A 19434-nucleotide genomic window follows, 5' to 3' on the forward strand; every position below is an offset into this window, starting at 1 on the left:
AGCTGAACAGGGGGATATTAAAGTGTTACCACCTTTAATCGGCCTCATGAGGTGAACAACACTCCACTGTTGACTCAAAGTAAAACTCTAACAACAGCTCTTAAAATACTCAAAACAGAAGATTTATTAACATGAAGACATACAAAACAACCAAGACACTAAATAAAGACTTTAAACAACAGTCATAAGACAACAGCAACAATAAAGAGGCAGCAAAACTAGCAAGTCCACAAACCAGAAGCCTGAACCACTTCCTCTCCTGGACCAGGTGCACCTGACTGAGGACTGATCAGGTGTAGAAGACCTGGACGGAGCAGGAGACAGGAGAGGAGAAAGGGACTTCTCATGGACAGAGCTCAGGAAGTCTGAGACAAACTGCACTTTAATTTATGTTACAAAACTGTCATGTGTTGTATTATTGATGAAAAACTGCCGTCTAAACACACAGAACTGATACAATTATAATTATATGTGTTGTATGTTCAAAATGATGGAACTCAAGATGTCCTGTGATGATACAACAGACAGTGATTGACAGCAACACCGTAGTTAAACAGATACTGTGGATAAATCTCAGCATCTCCCCTGGAACATACTGGACTGATGAACTGACACTTTATACCAGATCACTGGACTTTATGCACTTTATTTTTAATGTAAATTACTGTTTTTTGTCATTTTTAATTATGTGAAATTCAATAAAGATCTTGAAGATGAAGGACAAACAGCCATGACAAAGTGTTACACATCACTCTGGCCACATCATACTGTAGATTATAATATATTTATCTGAAGCAGTTTATTAAGCACAAGGAAAATATACAGAACAAAACAGGGAACATATATCTACACAAAATGAAGGATAGAATTCAATCAACACTATAATTACACTGAAAATCAAGAGAGAAACAAGTTTTTTTAAACAAAACAAACAACAAAAAAAGGATAAACAAACAGGTCAACAAAAGAGCATCATAAGAGGCGTTAATATTTGCATCAGTACCTCTCGGTGCCGCCGGCAGATGTCAGTGTTGGAGCAGCCGCTGGTCCGCGGTCACTGCGCACAGAGCGCACAGTGCGCAGCGGCTGCTGGACGCTGCAGCTCCGTCTGTTTGCCGTCGGAGCGTCGTTTCACTGAAGTCAGTCCAGATAATAATAATACTCCCTCTGCTGAGGAGCTGCACTCAGTGTGGACCGACGTGAAGGCAACAGGGAAACAGTCTGTCGTCTGCTGCACCAGTCTGGGGATTTTTTTATTTTTTTTATTTTTTAACATCCTCAAACATTATATTTTGGAGTCTGGTGCGGAGCGCGTCATCCTTACAGTTATTAACCAAACCTGCAGTAACTTGGGAGATATTTTTGTTTCTTTACACATTGAATACAATCAATCAATAATGTGTGATGTTTGAGGAGGCGACGAGAGGACAGAAGAACCGGCGCGACACCAGATGATGTCCGGATTTACTTGAACGACCTTGGGTTTTATTTCTTCTCACGCCGGATTATTATTATTGTTATTTTGGTGGGATGGATAAAAACCTGACGCGTTTTCCACACTCCTTTAAAAGTATGTACAGCTCTTCTGGATCACAACACATAATTCATTTTAATCTTTGCAGATATATTTCCATTCAGTCTCATTGAAACAGGTTTTAGACAAAATCTCCACAGTGTTTAACTAAAATAAATCAGATTTAATCTAAATCCGTGTGTCTGACAGCTAATGGCTGCTCTTACAGTTTGATGCATATTAACATTAAGACACGTTTACAACCATTTAAGCTCATTAACATTAAATGTCAGATGTTTGCAGAGGGGTTTTTGTGACAGAGTTGAGATTCCTGTGTTGATGTCTTAGACCTCCAGACGTTTGTTTTACACACAGGGAGACTCCCCAGCTCTGCATAAATCATTCATGGCCTGCGTGTTTGCTTTCTGAATGAAGCACATGTTTTCCTGTGCACCAATAAGGCCTGCAGACCTAGACGAGGAGCTGTCACTGCAAATCAGGCTGCGAGGCTCGGTTAGTAGAACAGATGGGAGTCACAGGCTTACAGCAAAAACAGCATCAGTGCACTCAAGCTAGAGACAGACGTCCCCGTGTCATGCTACACAATACAGGCAAGGGGATTGAGTCATAAAACACTCTTGAGGTAGAGGGAGGGGGGAGGTAGTGAGTAACACACTTGATGTGTAGAGGAGCGTGTTTAAAAATGACTCTACTGAGGTGAGCCACGCTGAGGCCTTGACCCCCCTCCCTAGTCAGCCAGCCAGCCAGCCAGCCTCTGGAGCCCGGGTCACATAGTGGCTACAGCCGCTGTGAAAATCGTTCTCAATCCTTTCCTCGTTCCCCCCGCCATCTGGTATTTTTAGGCTGCCTCTCTGATGGAAAAATAAGTCACTGAAATCCTCCCTCTCCCACTCTCTTTTCTCTCTGCAGTTGAGGAAGGGATGAGTTCAAGTCAGCGAAGGAGCGGGACTGACGCCGGACCCACACAGGGATGGGCCTCCTAGCCGGTCGCCCCCCCAGCTCCCTCCTAATCGCCGCCCTTTCTGCTGTGTAAACACCCCTCCCCAACCCCCCCTCTCCCTCCCTCCCTCCTGATCATCACACATGTTGGCACTCAGACATGGATGAGCGACTGAGTGGATGACAGGAGCACAAAGGCGACTGCACCGAGTTGTGGGACTCCTTACTTCAGGAAATCGAGATGAAAAACGTGGATGTGTGAGTTATAAATCGAACCAAAGACTCTTGCACTTTACCGCCAAACGCACATCTCCCACCGCCCCACCCCACCCCACCCCCCTAAAGTAAATCAATGCTATATCCTCTAGAGTATGGGGTGCGTCAAATCCAAGAGGAGCGACTCTGCAGCAAAAAATGCAAACGCCACGGAGAAGTTGGACGGCAAAGGCAAGGGGACGACGAAGGGCGAGAAAGCCTACTTGGTGCACTCAGAGATGGACTCGACGGAGAACTCTCCTCAGATCAACCCGGTGCTGCTGGAGTACGCGCAGAAGCTCTCCGAGGAGATCGTGGCCCGGGCCGTGCAGCAGTGGGTGGAGGTAGACCGCCGCTATGGTGACATCCCTTACATTGAGTGTGACGTGCCGTGAGTTGGGGACGGTGCGTCGCAGAGGAAACATCAGGCCAAGCTCGACCTTGACACTGGAGGTTCTTACGTGTGACGAAACAAGGCCATTTAGTCTCAAACACCTTCATTCAGAGTGAATCTACTTGCTGTGAGCGGGAGTGTGAATGAGCTGTCAGTACATCAGTTTTGACCTACTTTTGGATTGGATTATACTTGGATTGAGCCTGAAAAAAAAACCCTTCCCTCCAAAAGCGCTCTGATCCCGTTCACGTTTCTGTGATTATCTGTATCAAAGCTTGAGCCTCGCTGAAGCAGAGCGCCTTTCAGTTGGGATATCAACTCTCTCAGACCTTATTTGTCACCCTCTCTCCCAGTAGATGTTGGCTCTCCGTGGTTGGACTCATACCGCAAAGCAAGAAATCCTATCAGATATTGCCTGGAATCGTAATGTTCCTCCTCGCCAGTGAAAGTCTATCCCGCCCATTGATGCTGCCCCGTGGCCAAGAGTCTCTCTTCTTACTAAGGAAGTTATTAATAGATCCCCTTCATTTGGAGAAGGCTCTAACTTGAAATCTCTTGCTGGTTATCGCCAGGTCAGAAACACACCCAGCTGTTCAGCTCCTCCTGGTCTGACAAAAGGCGGCGTGGGGCTGAAGGTCTCCCTTAATGGCCTCCCTGGAGATCCTGTGGCAGAGACGCCATTAGGCAGCCTCGACCACAGCCCATCCATCTATCCAACGGGCCAGGTCCTCAAAGTGAAAGTCCAGGAAATGATGTTTCCTGCACTCTCCAGGATATTCTGTAAACACAACTTTGACATCAGGCCTGCTGGTCTGTCAGCCACAAAGAAACCAGGGCATGAGAAAGGATTGACATACTTTTTCGGAAAGGATTTGGCTCGTCAACAGAACTGGAGTTTAAACAAAAAAAACAAACAAAACAAAAAAACCCCACGTGGTTTTGGCTAAAATGTTGTAGGCCTAGTTTTTTGTCAACATTGTGTCATTGTATTACGCTTAAAAGAGAAATACTGCCATCTGCCATACAGAGGACAAAAGCACTAATATGCAAACCTCAAAACACATCTCAACTCAATCCAGTATAATGTATAGTTATATACATTATTATATACATTATATTAAATATAGCCAGTCTATCCAGTCTATATATATATATGTATATATATATATATGACTTGTTAAAATAGTGTGGTGCTGCTCTATAACAGTGGGCCACGATACATCCCAGGAAACAGAGTAGATATATTTGGAATATGGATTCACAACCGCCCAAGTCCTTAATGAATGTTACTATGAGCCCAATACAATTTATTGTTTTATACTGTCTGATTTCTATTAGAGTGGACATTATAAAGGTCTGTCCTTTGTTCATTAGACGGACGGATAGTTTAGCTACGAGCCGAGGCCTCAGAAGTTAAATCAAGGTCAGATTTGTGCACAAGTACTGTAACTGATGTCATTGGGATCTACCCAAAAAAAATTTCAAGTGGCGTTGCACGCTAAGCTCCGCTGAGGAGCATCGATGAGGACACTTAAACTGCCACACAGCTGTCTGCAGCGATTACAGCTGTGAATAGTTTTGTAGTAATTACAAAATAACTGTAAAGATCAACCATAAAAGTCAGAAAACTTCAACCCAAGGTAACGATAAGCCATAAAAAAAACAAACAGTGGCAGGGTAATTCTCACCACTTGCCTTCTCCCCAGGTCTTCTTTAATAACAGTGACATAAAAATGGCCAGTAGATGATAACATAATATATATTATATATTATATTTGTACTGGGGAGTCGAAGCAGTACAGAAAGTCCCTGTTAAAGACGTTTCAAAGTCTCAGTTTACAAGCGAACATTGAGAGTTTTCTCATAAGAAACACGATGTTGCCATTAAAAACGTAATTTCTGCACTAATCTGTGCGGACAGAATAATCCCAAAACATGCTGCCAACACATTAAAGATTAGAGATGACACTATTCTCCACCACCACCACCACGTATTCCTAATTCTTAATCCGATGCCATTTGTTTTTGCTTCAAGATAAAACGATAAACTGGTCTCACAGTGTGTTGGGATTTGACTGGTTTCAGTTGGACGGAGAAGTGAGAGCATTTCTTTTCTTTATGGTTCACATGCTGGAAGATGACGTGTCATTTTGTTTTACTTTTTTTTTTTTTTAAAAGTAATTTAGAATATAGACTCTAAACCGGGTGATGGCAATCTGTTTCCAAGGCGATAAATCAAAAGGATGCTGCCATAATGCTGATGTCAGGCTTTACTGTTGCATTTCCAGTGTGATGTCACCACCGAGACAAGTTTAAAGGGCTGGTACGCAGTTTTTCGAGTCTGTCCTAAAACAACAGTCAGGTATCCAGTTGAACATTGACACATGTGTTTCTTACTGTAATCATTCCTCCTGTTCATACTGACCGTTAGACCTTTATAATGCATTTACAGTGTAAGTGATGGGGGACAAAATCCAGTCTTCCTTCTGTGCAAAAGTATGTTTGAAAGTATTTTTGAGCTAATATGAGGCTTCAGTCGTCCAAATGAGTCATATAAAGGCATCTTTCAAATTTCCAGTCTTTTTAGTGCCAAATTCCCTCTTTTTGTTGTGTGCAGCTGAACAGGAAAACACTCTCTGTCGAGACATTAAGGGGGAATTTCTTACTAAAAACGCTCTAACTGTGGAAGATATCCACTGTATTTGACTAACTCAAGCTGCTGAAGCCTCATATAAGCTTCAGATAAACTTTTAAATACATGCGAGGGGATCTAGCCAGTATGTACAGAATGAATGATTCAGTGTTCTTATGATGTACATTATGTTCACCTGACTAAAAGTTGCGAACCAGTCCTTTAAGTACACAAACTGTGGTATCATCTGTGTTTACAAATTCACAAGAGACCTTTGTTTTCTTTCTTTTTATTATTTTTTAACAACGATCAGGTTTTGTGGTTGTCTAAAAGAAAAGCAGTGAATTTGGATTTTGCTTCCTCAGACAGCCATGAAGCTGCACCTGCAGCACAACAAGTTAAGAATCTGATCCTGTGTTAACGCCTGTCTTCATTCAGACATCTTCGTCTTCCAGTTGACGCTTTTAACACTGACTGAAAGGCTGCCAATGCTTCCTTTTGGAAACTGTGATTTGTAGCTTGTAAAGGTCACACATTTTAGATTATTTTATAGCGGGAGCTGTTTGGACAGAGATGGGAGATGCTGCCAGACGCATCCCTTTGTGGGATTTATTCATCACAATAACAAAACATTCCCTTTGCAGAGTCTGGAAGGTTGTTGTGCTGCTGTGTTAAAGTCCCCTCCAGTTAAAAATGTGTTTTTCTTCTTGTTACTTCATTTGGATGTTTGTGCTTCACTGTGCAGAATGATGTATGTGCAGAGTTTGTTTTCACATTCATTTGCTGAAAGTGGAAAGTTTCTCTGTGCTCACCTTGAATCTGAGCAGGATTTGTGACATCACAACTAATTTGGAGCCAACTGTGGTCTAATATTCAACTTACTTGAAGCCTCCAGTGCACAAACACTGAGAATAGACTTCACAGTGAAGCAGGAGACATCTTGTGTCCAGCAGTTCAACTTTTCAAATGAAAAATATTTGCATATTCATAGATTCTGGGTTTTTTCAAAGAGGGAGAAGGAGGAGATGTGATCTAAAACATGGCTGGAGGGGATCTTTAAGGTTTAAACAGGTTTAAGAGTCTCTTGGCAGCCAGAAGAATAGTGAGAATTGAACTTTTTCTTTCTTTTTCCTGCACATCAAATCCTATTCTGCTTGGTAAAAGACGTCTGTTTAATCCTTTATTCAAAAAATGTTTACAATCAGACTTTATCCCATGATTCAAAGCTGCGCCACTTGCCTGAAACCAAGTCAGCTGATCCAGTAATGCACTCCCTATGGCAGGTAAATGTGAGCGTGCTGTTGATACAGGTGGTCACATGGTTCTGAGCTGCAGCAATTAGTCGATTAGTCGAGTAAAAATGCCAAAAATTTGCCGTTTTGAACCGTTAGTCGGACAAAAACAGACATCTCAGGACGTCACCTTTGACTCCGGGAAATTGTAACGTTTTATAGACTAAACGATTAATCGATAATATAAATAATGGTTATTAGCAGCCCTACAGCAAAGTGACCCATCAGCCAGAGCGGGGCAGCAGAAGATGATCAGCTGAATTGACTATTTTCGTGATTTCTCTGCTGCCAAATGAGTGAAAAATATCCTGCAGGAAGCAGCTCTGTAACATGATACAAGTCTGTGAATAGATCATCATAAAATAATGTAAAATGAGTGACTTTTTTTTTTTTTGCATTTTCCAATAGTACATTATTCATGTAGCCTAACCTGCCGAGTGTACTTACAAGTGTGTGTAAAAAACTGATGATGCCAATAAATCAGATTTACGCCTTCTCTCATTAAAATCATCATTAATTTCTAAATCAGGATATTAAAAACAACGTGTGTGTGGTGTTTTCTGATATTGTTAGGTCGATGACACTCAACAATATTTATTTTAAAAAAAAAAGACTGTCAAACAAGACAGACGGATACGCTGCATCCTGTGTCAGTGAACGCACCGCAGGTTAAAAGTTCAGCGACACGAAGGACAAACAAGAGGATTTAAAACTGACCGCCAGCCAGCGTTTGTTTGAAGAGCAAATGGTCGCCATAAACCATGAGGGTTTTATCTTTGACGCGGGGTGAAATACTCAGACTCTGCTCTCAGTGTTTATATTAGTTTATTGTCGACAGTTTGTGGAGGTCAATGTCTGCTCAATGAGCCGCTGTGAAAAGCCCGAAGAAGTCAGACGGTGTACGTGTTGTTTGATGAATAGACTATAAAAAGTTTTTTTTTTTTTAAAAAAAAAAGTTTGGAAATGTTTGTGCAAGTGAAGAAGGCAAATACATACTTTAGATAAAAAGTATCCCATATTTTACATAGATTAGGATTCAAAAATCTGATTTTGTTGCGATTGGTGATTGGTAACCGGGTCAATGCTGCACAGAGCAGTTTATAACCCAACATGCAATTAAAATAAACATTTCTACTCTCTAGATTTCATATCTGAGCAGCAGTTGAGACACTTTACGACCAACCCCCGTCATTCTTTTACAAGCAGGTCATAAAAAAATCCTGCCGTCCACAACTGCGGCTCTTTTATGCCTGAACACGAGACGTACGAGCGGCTTCTTCACTCAACAAGAACACACAAGATTTTATGTTACATTACCAACCGTCTTTATTGCCAGCTGTTCCAGCATCGACTCCGGCTGCCTCATAAATAATGCAGCCATTGAGAACTAATGTTTGCGCAGGAGATTTCACAAGGTTCCCTACTGTCAAAGCGGTGAAAATGTAAAAAAAAAAAAACACACAATATATCACACACATTTCAAACTGCTTACACCATATTTAATTCATAAAAGGTCATGTTAATGCATAGTGGATATAAAATACTGATATTCTTCTAAATCTAATGTGAGTGGGAGTGTTGCTTTGGAACAATTTGACATGGAAAAAGAAACTACAAATGCCATTAAAAAGAAAAATTCTGGAAAACATTAGAGATTTATGATCGATATTAGAGCAACGCTGCAGATAATTCAGATGATATTGATCAGTGTCAGATCAACAAACCAACAGGAAATGTAATAAAGCACTCAGTGGTGAGATCATTTTCTCCTCTTATGTCTTCATGTTAATGCGAAGCCGCAGTTCGACTGATTCTTCGAGTTCACGGCAGAACAGTTACAGTACGACTCGTGTAGAAAAGGCTCCTCTTGCACTACAGAACAAGTTTACACTAGCTGTGTTTTATCTGCTGCTACCATGTTGGATTTCTGGCTGCGAACATTAATCAGACCGTCCTTTCCTCGGCTGCAGAGGAACAATTCTGGATTTTACACAAGTGTTTAAAACGAATCCGGCGGCTGATTTATGTCACTGCACAGGCAGAGAGAAACTGAACACGTGTCCGCTAGAGCTGCAACAATCAATCAATCGACAGAAGCAACTATTTTGATAATCAAATAAAAACGTCCAACTTCTTCTGGTTCCAGCTTCTCATATGTGACAGGTTTTTAGTTGCAGCTCTAGTGAAAGCAGAGATGTTTAATCGAGGTTTGACAGATGATAAAATGATAAAGGTGGTCTGTGTGAATGTGGAAGTTCCACAAAAACAACCAGTATGATACTGGTGGTTATAACACAAGCTAAATTGCACCTTCTCTCCGAGTCTGCATGTTAAGGTGTTGTGTGAAGTAGCTCATTAAACCCATCAGGGAATCGCTTGCTAGCGTATTATTGGATTGTAATTAGAAGAAACGAACCGTTCAATAAAACTCGGGAGACAGACGATAGAGTAATAGTGAACTGTGGACAGATCGCTCGGTCTTCAGCGGTCACCGCTCGACACGCGGCTCGGATTGAAACATGAGGATTTAATGGAGATGTATGGAAGTAGAATGAATGTAATGGAGGCGTCTCGCCGTCTGTTAAAACGGGACTAAATGTGGTTGAAAAGTATTTTTAGCTTATAACTTTTATTTTAACGGCACACGATGACAATATTTTTCAACACACAACCGTTTCTATGAGATTTCTTAGCATCAAACACCCGAAACGTGAAATCCTTTACATAATGTTAAAGAAACATTTTTTCTGCAATGACGGCAGCTTCTACCTCCACCTACAACCCTCATTCGTCTATAGAATCAACTCATTCCAGTATTTGACCTGTGTATTGATGTATAATAGCAAACTGTCTCCCTCATATTCCTTCATCCTCAGCCTTACAGTCCTCATGAATGACTGACAATAATGGAGATGTGGGGACAGGAAGCAGCTGTTTAGAGAAAGGCTCAGTGGTGTGTGTTTGAAAGTGGGAAGCAGCTGCTGGCTGGCAGGACATCAGAAAGTCAGGTCCTTCCCTCCCAGCGAGGAGAAGCACTGCTCCACGCTCTGGTCCGACACCCCTTCCAGTGTTGATGGATTCCACTTGGGGCTCTGGTCCTTGTCAACCAGCACTGGCAACACACAGACATTCAAATACATAAAAGGGGAATCAGATGATGTGACAGGCGGGTAATACGAGGTGGTTTCAAGCTTCAGCTCTAAAAGGGGCAAGAACTAATCTATGACCTTTGTTAACCTTTAAAACAATGCTAGTTGGACTACAAGCTCCCTGCAGATGTGTATATACTGTATAGAGGGATAAAAATTCCAGTCTCGTTGCCCTCGTACTGCAGTGACTTACCAGCTCGAACTCCCTCGTAGAAATCGCAGCCTCTCTGTGAAACAACACAAAAAAATCTCATGAGATGACATCATACCGATCAACAATATAGATTAGTTAACTTTAACAAGTCGTCACAGCTAAACTAACACAGTTGTGGCTAATTAAGATAAATAATACTTACATTACTTATTGAGGAATACAAGTTAATATGTTAAAGAATGCAACAACTTGAAGAATTATTTATTAATCCTCCAATTATGAGTGAAAACTAACAAACTAAAGATGTTGGGTCTGTGCATTTTTTGGTATTTTAAAGAGGACGTATGCATATTTACAGGTCTATATTTATATTCTGGGGCCCTACAGTTACAGTTATTTATCTTATATTGGCCCTTTATGCAGCCCCTCAGTTCAGCCTCTGTCTCTAACAGGCTGTTTTAGCTCCTGTCTCTTTAAGGCCCGCCTCCTGATGAGCCCACTCTGTTCTGATTGGTTATCTTCTTATCTTATCTTATCTTATCTATGGAACCTCCCTGCGGCTCCGGAGGCTCAAATATAAACTTCTCAAATACATCCGTACATGTTCAAGCCAAAATCTGATCTGAAATATGTGAATGAACAACGCAAACAACACATCAAACAACCTTAGCGAGAAGGACTACAGAATAGACGGTAGTTTGTGGGCGTGCACCAACAATTTGACGTCAGTTTGATGAGGAAGTAGAGCAGCCTGAAGTCCTGGATTTTGACTTTCAGGGAGCATTTTTACATACGTTCACCTCAAGTTTTGGACCTTTTACCATCACAAAAGTCATGATATTCCCCCTTTAAATATCCTTTTATAAAAAGAAACAAAACATTAAAAAGAAAGAGCCTTTTTTAAAAAAAAAGTTAAAGAAACAGCACAAATAAACTTAAACGTTATTTGTGAATGAAATAATGAAACTATAATACCTTAGAAAAAAAAAAAACAGCTGCTTTTTCGCTCTCCAGCATACCAGAAATACTGTCTTCTTCTTCTTCCATTCGTGGCAACACGCGTACGCAGTATCAACGTTACCAAACTCAACTGGCAGCAAAACATGGACCGATGTGTAGTTCTCAGAAATAATCAAGTCAGAATATTGATACGAAGACATTATTATACAAGCCGTTAGCTTCCATGTTAGCTTATTTGTTGGTGTCACTTGGCTCTGAACAGATTGTTCAAATTAAATAACGACTGTTTTCCTGTTTTATTTTCTTGCAGTTTTTTCTTATTTGATGTACAAATGACAAAAAAATCATTCTGGGGTTTTTCATTGAAAATCAAAACACTCTTTCTTTTTCATCCTTTTTTTATATGAGGAGAAAGAAACTTAAAATACCAGAATGAACACAGACCCTGATGCATGCTGATCATTTGTTTGGTTTTTACCATGCAGGCTTGACTCAGTCGATACTCCATCACCAACACGTCTGGCAGGCTCAGAGAGGCGCCTGCCTGCAGCTGCTTGTAGGTGATTTTCAGGGACGTGGGAGACATCTTAGACAGCGTCTGCAAGAGATGAGACACAAGGAACTTTTACTGTTTAATTGACTCAACCTTCAAACAGAGAGATGGTTTTAAATGCTCAGTTTTTTCTTCTGTTTTTTCTGCTGCTGATTTTTGCTTACGGATACATTTTGTTGCTAAATATCCAACAGAAGAACATAAGCAGTGCAATGTGTAAGATGGTTATGCATTTTTAATGTGCAGGACAGCGAGTCTGTGGCGGAGTAGTAACTGAGGAAGTGGGTTTATTATAAATATTTGATCCCTGAGCCGACCCTCGCTGGCTGTAATTCAGATTTTTATGGTTGGAAAGAAAATTGGAATTGCTTAAACGTTTGTTGAACTGAGCAGGATGAAAACAGCCAAGTCATGTTAAAACGGTTTAAATGTGGACTACTGTATACTTCACATGTTAAATAATCAGGTGATTATCAGTCACTTTAAGAGCGGACAACTGATTCTGGAAATGAACAATGAAGACAATGAAGCGATGAGGAGACGGGTGGCATACGTGAGGGAGGGTCTGATCTCATTGGACCATCCAGGTCGACATTAGGTTAAAACACAATTATGAGAATTATGAAAAGAGTCTAAGAGACTAAAATTTAGTTTTATTAAAGCCGCTGTGGTCTGCTGAGCTCTTAAGTCTCACAGAAGGGACTTTGGTCAAGCCAACGAGGCACAAGACTAACCTCATTAAGTGCTTAAACTGAGCTAACTACTAATTACTAACATATACTGTTAAAGCCACATAATACACTGGGTCTACTCTAACACTGTCAGTGGGATTCATCAGACTGCAAACAGGAAATGACAGCATTCATAAAGTTAAATTTAAGACATTTCAAGACCTTTTTAATACCACATAGAACGCTATTTAATACTTGTTTCACCATCATACTGGCTGAAACATGAAAGTATGATGGAAACCAGAAGGGACGATATGACCTGGAATTATTTATCATTACATCCCAGTACTTCCCAACAGTATATAACAATAATTACTAATGACATAATTAATTAAGTTAATGCCTGGACCTGGATAAGCGGCAGATAACCGTTTAACTGATTAAAAAAATCAACACTCGCTCATCATAAGTGGATGAGCTTCCTAGTTACGGTATCTATGAGCACTGACAGTGTTTGTGGTTTGATGATGCTGACTGAAATCTCCACAAAAAAGGATTTAACAGCTTCCTGCAGCACAATCTTCTGTCTAAACAACCGCGCTTTTAGTTTAGAGACGTCTGCTGACAGCCCGCAACAGCAAACAAAAACATTTTATAAATAATGTTACTGTCGACGACAAGGAAGAGAAAAGATTTTTGTAAATATTGAAGTCTTTTTAATATCTTCTAAGACTTTTTTTTTAGGAAACTGAATTTAAAAAATACTAAAAAGTTGGTCACAAAAAGGAAACTGTCTTCAATGCTTTAAAGTATTTTCCAGACCTGCAGATACTCTGGAACGTACAAGAACTCTATGAGGACAATAAAAGTGAAATAAAAGTTTTGTCATCGGTTTCCGACTGAGCCGCAGGTCAAGATCGTACCTCAGCTTGTTTCTTAGCGAACTCGGAGCCGTCGGCCTTCAGGTTCTGCATGATGCCCTCCACACTGCCGGAGCTGAACAGCCTAAAGGGAGAGAAAGGACGACACGGGTTCAAGTTTTCAGCAAGTTACCTCCGTTCACTTTAATGTAGTTAGTTTATTCAAAAATCTAATTCTCATTACTTTCACTGTCTGCTGTGATGCTGGACTTTTTAAGTTGGGTCCAGTTTAAAAGGCGCTCGGTGGAGTTTTCTTGTAAACAAATGGATGCACTGTGTGTATCCTTGAGGTCTAACAAAAGTGTTAAATGCATTTCATTCCTCAACAAACATTCGCAAAGCAGATATTTTGTTTACTAGCTTCTTCTTCTATGTCTTTGCTGACATATTGCCGAGTCTGTTGGTGCATTATTACCTCCTTTAGATCACTGGAACAGCAGGCACATATGTGTGTATGTGTGCAAAATAAGAAAACTGCTCCATAGTGCTACTAGAGGTCTGAACCTCCACAGGGTACCTTTACATAACTAGCTGTTTACCGGCTTTCCTGATGCACCAATCAGATGGATGTTTATGGTCGGAGATGCAGAGATTCAAAACCTACCTGTCGATATCAGATACGTGCTTGTCCAAGATAAAAGGCTTGTCAGAATCCAGACTGCTCTGTGGACAGAAAACATAATCGACACTGAAAAAAACAAAGATTCAGACATTCACAGGAAAACAGATCTCTGAATAGCAACTCGTTGCATGTTGAGTCATGTTTAACGGCAGCCTCGGTTTCTAACCTTGTTCTGGAAGGAGTCTAAAACTCTGGAGACGTCGTCAGCGGAGGGAGACTTCAAGTCCACCAGCTCCTTCTCCAGGTCTGGGATCTATTGGAGGAGAAGTTTTGATTCTCTGTGGTCGACTATTGATTCTTCAAGACTCTAACCCAGATTCAGTTTTATTATTATAAAAAGGCTGCATCTTTCCCTTTTGATCCTCACTAGAAAAAGAAATGTCTGAAGAGGAGGTTACTGGATTGAGAATTTCTTTTTTTTTAACCAGTTAGAGGGAAATCATGACAGCAGATCTCTAACCCTAGATCTCCTAACCCTAACCCAAGCCCTAACCCTAACCCTGACGCCCTAACCCTAACCCTAACCCAAGCCCTAACCCTGACGCCCTGATGCCCTAACCCTTACCCTAGCCCTAACCTTAACCCTGGCTCTGGCCCTAACCCTAACCTTCCAAAACTGTTTTTAATTGGTCTTACAGGCTTGATTCAGTGAGAGAATAACACATGAATGCACTGCTGTAGCCAACCTTAAGTCCCTGCAGTCGGGTTGTTCCTACAAGCGTATAAAAAAGGTGACATTTCATTTTATCTTTAACAAACAGACAGATAATAATTCTAATTTATGACCAAAGCGGAGATTCTTTCATTATAAACATTACTCTCCCTTTATTTCGATGGAGCCAACGGGTAGATTGAGAGCTCAGTGATTTGAAAACAATCTGACTTTTCTTTCATTTCCATTGAGGTAAGATGTTTTTCCAGCCTTGTCTTTGGTCAAAAAAAAATTGTAAAAATAACCTAAATCCACCCCACTGGTCATCTGTCCTGAAAGTCAAGGTTATAGTCTAAACACCCTGTGCCGCCCACTGCTGTGTCGACCTCACGCCAACACAAAGACAAACACCACCTGCCTCTGGACCAGCCAGTGTACGTCGGCATCTATGAACAACACCCAGTGACTCAGCATCCAGCTTTCCAGTGGAGCTTTAACACCCCCTCCCCACCATGCTCCTGTCCTGCACTCGTCCTTGCAGCATCACTATCACCATGCATGGACTGAAGAGTGGTTTAGATAACAATAAATTGGTAAAAATCCTCTTTGTGTGGTTTGCTCAGCAGTGCAGTGCGAGTTTATCTATTACCTTAAGGTATCGTACCTTCTTAGACTCTACAAAGTGAGTAGCGACTCCAGCTCTCTGCACGTCACGCCCTTTGAGACGGAAGCCTGTCAAGGCCAGAAACAGTCCCAACTTTCCCCGGAGCCTCGGCAGAAAATAGCCGCCTCCTACATCAGGGAACAGACCTGTCAAAATGAAACAGGAAGAGTTCAAACACATTCTTGTACAGCTTTAATACAGGTGCACTTCAGGGTCACAGTTCACTACACAATTAACCATGTGACATCGACTAAAAAGAGAGGTTTCCTTAAAATGAAAAGGGAATTTATTGTTAACTACCCCACAAATAACAAGTGCCACATGTTGGGCCTCATGCAAGAACATTTTCGTAAACTTATCCTACATCTCTCTTTCTTTTTTCAGAGAGGTTTACTGGTACGAGTGTCGGATTCAACAAACTCTCTTAACTGCGCAAACTTGTCACAAATCGCTCGTTTCACTCTGATGAATGTTACCTGTTCATGAGGAAGTGAACGTTTGTGAGATTTGATCATTAGCATAATCAACGCCCCTAAAATTGCCACAGAAGGCGACCTGTTCCGCTCAGTTTGTTGGTTAGTTAATTAGTTGGTTAGGGATTAGTTTCATTGACATTTTTGAACACCACAGACCGTCTGACATGAAGTTAGCTACTGAAAAACGTTTTTCTAAAGGAAATCGCTCTATGACTAATATGAGAGATGGTCATGTGACAGTCATAGAGATATGAGAGGAAAGAATATTGTATCCTACAGTAGGTGATGTTACACTGTCAGCACAAGATGTTGGACAGAGAGCTGCAGAAAGACCCTGAGACACCTGCAAATACTACTGAAATCTAGAGGTCGCTGCACCAAAATATAATAAACATCAAAAAATATAAGTAAATTGGCAGCCATGATGAACAGAAATTAATATTCATTTTGCTTTAAGTTTGTCTTAGTTATATATTTACTTTAATCTAACTCTTTAAACTCCAAATTAATTTTAATGAAGACGTACACACAACACTAATTCAAGTCAAGTTAGTGTGTGGAGGAAGACAGACTTGTCTTTCATACGTAAGAGAAAAATCTAAGTACGAGAAAACTGGTGAACATCACAAATTCACTTAAACCTCATACGTGACATTTAAGAGCAAATCTATTGAGTGTTTTTTACACGAGGCCAATAATAGTAAATTAACCAGCTATAGGTGCAACTAGTGATTCATTAATGAACACTTTTATCTATAAAACATTAGAAAACAGTGAAATGTTTGTTCTTTTTACCTGGAAAATACTTCAAAGATTAATCGATTGTCAAAATCGTTGTAGATTAATTCTCTTTTGATTGACTAATTGATTAATCAGCTAATTGCTGCATAGTGTAGCATTGTTTTGCTGAGTGTAAAATTAGTGAATTGCATTTTCCCTTCCTAAAATATATGTAAAATATATAAAATATCCGTCCACTTCCACCCAGAAATGATTTAAGTACAGATTAAGCAAAACCATTAACAAAAAAATACAAAAAAACCCCCAAACATGTGGATTATAAGTATTTATGTTTATGAAATCTTTCATCACAATCCACAGCCTTAATCTGTATGGAATTTATTCTGTATTTTCAATCATGTTTCCATTTGATTCGGAACAGGAAATGAGGCTTTATTGGTCACAGTTGGTTTTCTGATCGCTTTTGTAGCGTGGCGTGAGGCTACAGGGGGGCGGAGCAGTGTACGGGAGAGAGAGAGAGAGAGAGAGAGAGAGAGAGAGAGAGAGGGATTAGATGAGTTGACCTGATTCACAGTTGAAAATGTAATATCATAAATGTGGCAGATTATGGCTGCTAGCAGGGCTGGGTTAAATCTGTTAATCCTGCCACAGAAGGGGTTAATGTTAAGACGTGAGGGAGGGTACGAGTGTGTTTGTGTGTGTGTGAGAGAGAGATGAGTGTGATAGAAATGTTTGTTGGTAAGTATGAAGGAAGTTATTAGTCTAAACTTTAAAACACACTGTGCATTTGTAGCCCTGATGGTATCCTGCTTTAGTAAAATCATAGATGCAGATATTTTTTTTATCCTGAGGGAATAATCAATAATTAGATAACTTTTAAAATGAATAATCACCACACCCAATAATAAGGCTGACGTTCTATATTCTTCTTATAATCGTATAATCCATAAATCCCATGAAAGGACCAAAACCATCAATGTGTTAGTCCGTCTCTGAGTGCCTTCCACCTTCCCTACTCTGTACTCAAGTCCATATGTTCCTGAAGATGTTAATACTTAAAAAAATGGTTTATAATTGTATAGTTTAACTTTTGGAAAAGGGTCAGTAACTTCCTCAGACACCACCAGTGGTTCAGACCAATCAGTGTCCTACGAGGATTCTTGCGTGATCCAACAAATCTAGCTGTCTCGCAAGGTAAGACGTTGTTAGACAGGTGGTTCATCCAATCACCTGCTAAGTATTTTTTGAAAGTGCCTGGTTGGTTGATGGTTCTGTGTAACAAACCATCGGCGCGTCAGGTTAGTGGACTGAGAGTCAGGGTAGGGAATTTAAATACGGCCATCCTTGGTCAGAGTGGAGAGACAGAAAATTAAGTAAATATAAGACAACATAGAGAAGATCCACAACCTTTACAGTCAATCCAATACAAGAGTTTTGAGTTTTTTAAATACACGATGGTTGGCCAGCAGCTTCTGTGCTGTAAAGGCTGTGTGGAGGTCGTACGAAGCACTCAGACATTTTGAAAATGCTGCAGGAGACCAAACAAGGAAGAGAGGCAAACTTACAGAGGCCTAGCTCATCATATGCAAAGCAAAGAATTTCTGTGTCTGAACTTGTAAATCTGTCTCAGCAACTCAGACAAATTCAATCAAACTGTTGAGAGCAGAACAGCTTCTGAAGCGTATCATCCGAGTGTTGGCGTCATTCAAAGACTCTCCAGGGGGAGAAATCGGAGGGACCTTTGGGACATTTCAGATCACTTTCCCCTGGAGTCCAATGCAAAGCTCAATCAATGCAAAGCACTTCCTACAAAGTCTGATTAACAACATGAAGAAGCGCCTCTCATTGGAAGGAGAAATGCTTCATGATCTCAGCATTCTGGACACAAGCAACCGCCCATCAACACCTGGCATACTGCACGATGAGTCACGAGTGAAACGACTGTGCAGGCGGTTCAATCTTTGTGAAGACCTTGACCTTCAGCACCCACACAGTGAGCCTGGAAGCCTAAAAACCACTCATACGATGCATGCAGATCATCTCCTGCAGCACGGCTGACTGTGAAAGGTTTCTGTCTTATGAACAACATTTGCAGGGATGAGAGATCTACAATGTTGTTGTCCAATGTAAATAATCTGATGATGACCAACGTGTTTTGGCTTGTGGCCTTCATCAGGGTCATCCAAGGCCATAAGCCGAAACGCGTTGGTCTAACAATAAAGTTGTTCTATATACAATTTTATGCTGGAGTTTTGACCTCTTGAGACTTTTTTCCCTTCTCCATGAACCTTGGAAGTAGGTGAAGTTGTGCCAGAAACCCTTACTCACTGGGTCTTCAATGGGTAAGTCTTTTCAAGCCAAGGAAGTACATCACAACATCAGTTAAAGTGTGATGGTTCTGCTCACATCATGACGTGCCATACATGCCAGCTCACTGGGAAAGAGTCAAGTTGTCGAACCTGCTCTGCTTTGTCCCAGTCCAGTCATCAGCCAGCCGTTTGATTGAAGTGGCACGAAAAAATATGGAAGGTGCACAGGCTCGTTAGAAAAAACTGTGCGACCATTAAAACTGAGCGTCACCAGTTTAGTCCTAGTGACTCTGTAGCTCAGGAGGTGAATGTTACTCCTGCACTTGTGATTTCTTTTGTGCTTTCAGATCCTGAGGTTCTTGCTGAGAGTTTGGACGGTGAGAGGGACCTTCAAGCTCCTGATCCTGATCCCGTATGCTAAATAGCAGAGTCTTGATACCACCACTGACGCTACTGATATCCACAACCCACGCTTTACATATTCAGTTACCTCTTTAATTTGGCTTAATTTGGTTTA

At 40.9% G+C, this 19434-nt stretch overlaps 2 protein-coding genes across 2 annotated transcripts in view; one reads left to right on the forward strand and one right to left on the reverse strand.

Annotated features, from left to right (window-relative positions):
- The first annotated feature begins 962 nt into the window (after positions 1–962).
- On the forward strand, positions 963–7542 carry LOC137192373 (small membrane A-kinase anchor protein-like). Its single transcript, XM_067602987.1, has 2 exons — positions 963–1570; positions 2444–7542. The coding sequence occupies exon 2, from the start codon at positions 2845–2847 to the stop codon at positions 3121–3123; it is 279 nt and encodes a 92-aa protein (XP_067459088.1). The 5' UTR covers positions 963–1570; positions 2444–2844; the 3' UTR covers positions 3124–7542.
- A 109-nt stretch (positions 7543–7651) lies between these two features.
- Positions 7652–19434, reverse strand: part of hibch (3-hydroxyisobutyryl-CoA hydrolase) — a 32906-nt gene continuing 21123 nt past the window's right edge. The window contains exons 8-14 of the mRNA XM_067602986.1: positions 15392–15537; positions 14242–14328; positions 14058–14116; positions 13457–13538; positions 11788–11907; positions 10389–10422; positions 7652–10158 (exon numbers count right to left, since the gene is read on the reverse strand). Coding sequence (XP_067459087.1) covers positions 10043–10158; positions 10389–10422; positions 11788–11907; positions 13457–13538; positions 14058–14116; positions 14242–14328; positions 15392–15537 — 644 coding nt within the window. The 3' untranslated portion in view covers positions 7652–10042. The remainder of the gene's footprint in view (positions 10159–10388; positions 10423–11787; positions 11908–13456; positions 13539–14057; positions 14117–14241; positions 14329–15391; positions 15538–19434) is intronic.

Source organism: Thunnus thynnus, chromosome 11 (assembly GCF_963924715.1).
Source record: "Thunnus thynnus chromosome 11, fThuThy2.1, whole genome shotgun sequence".
Classification (NCBI taxonomy): Eukaryota; Metazoa; Chordata; class Actinopteri; order Scombriformes; family Scombridae; genus Thunnus; species Thunnus thynnus.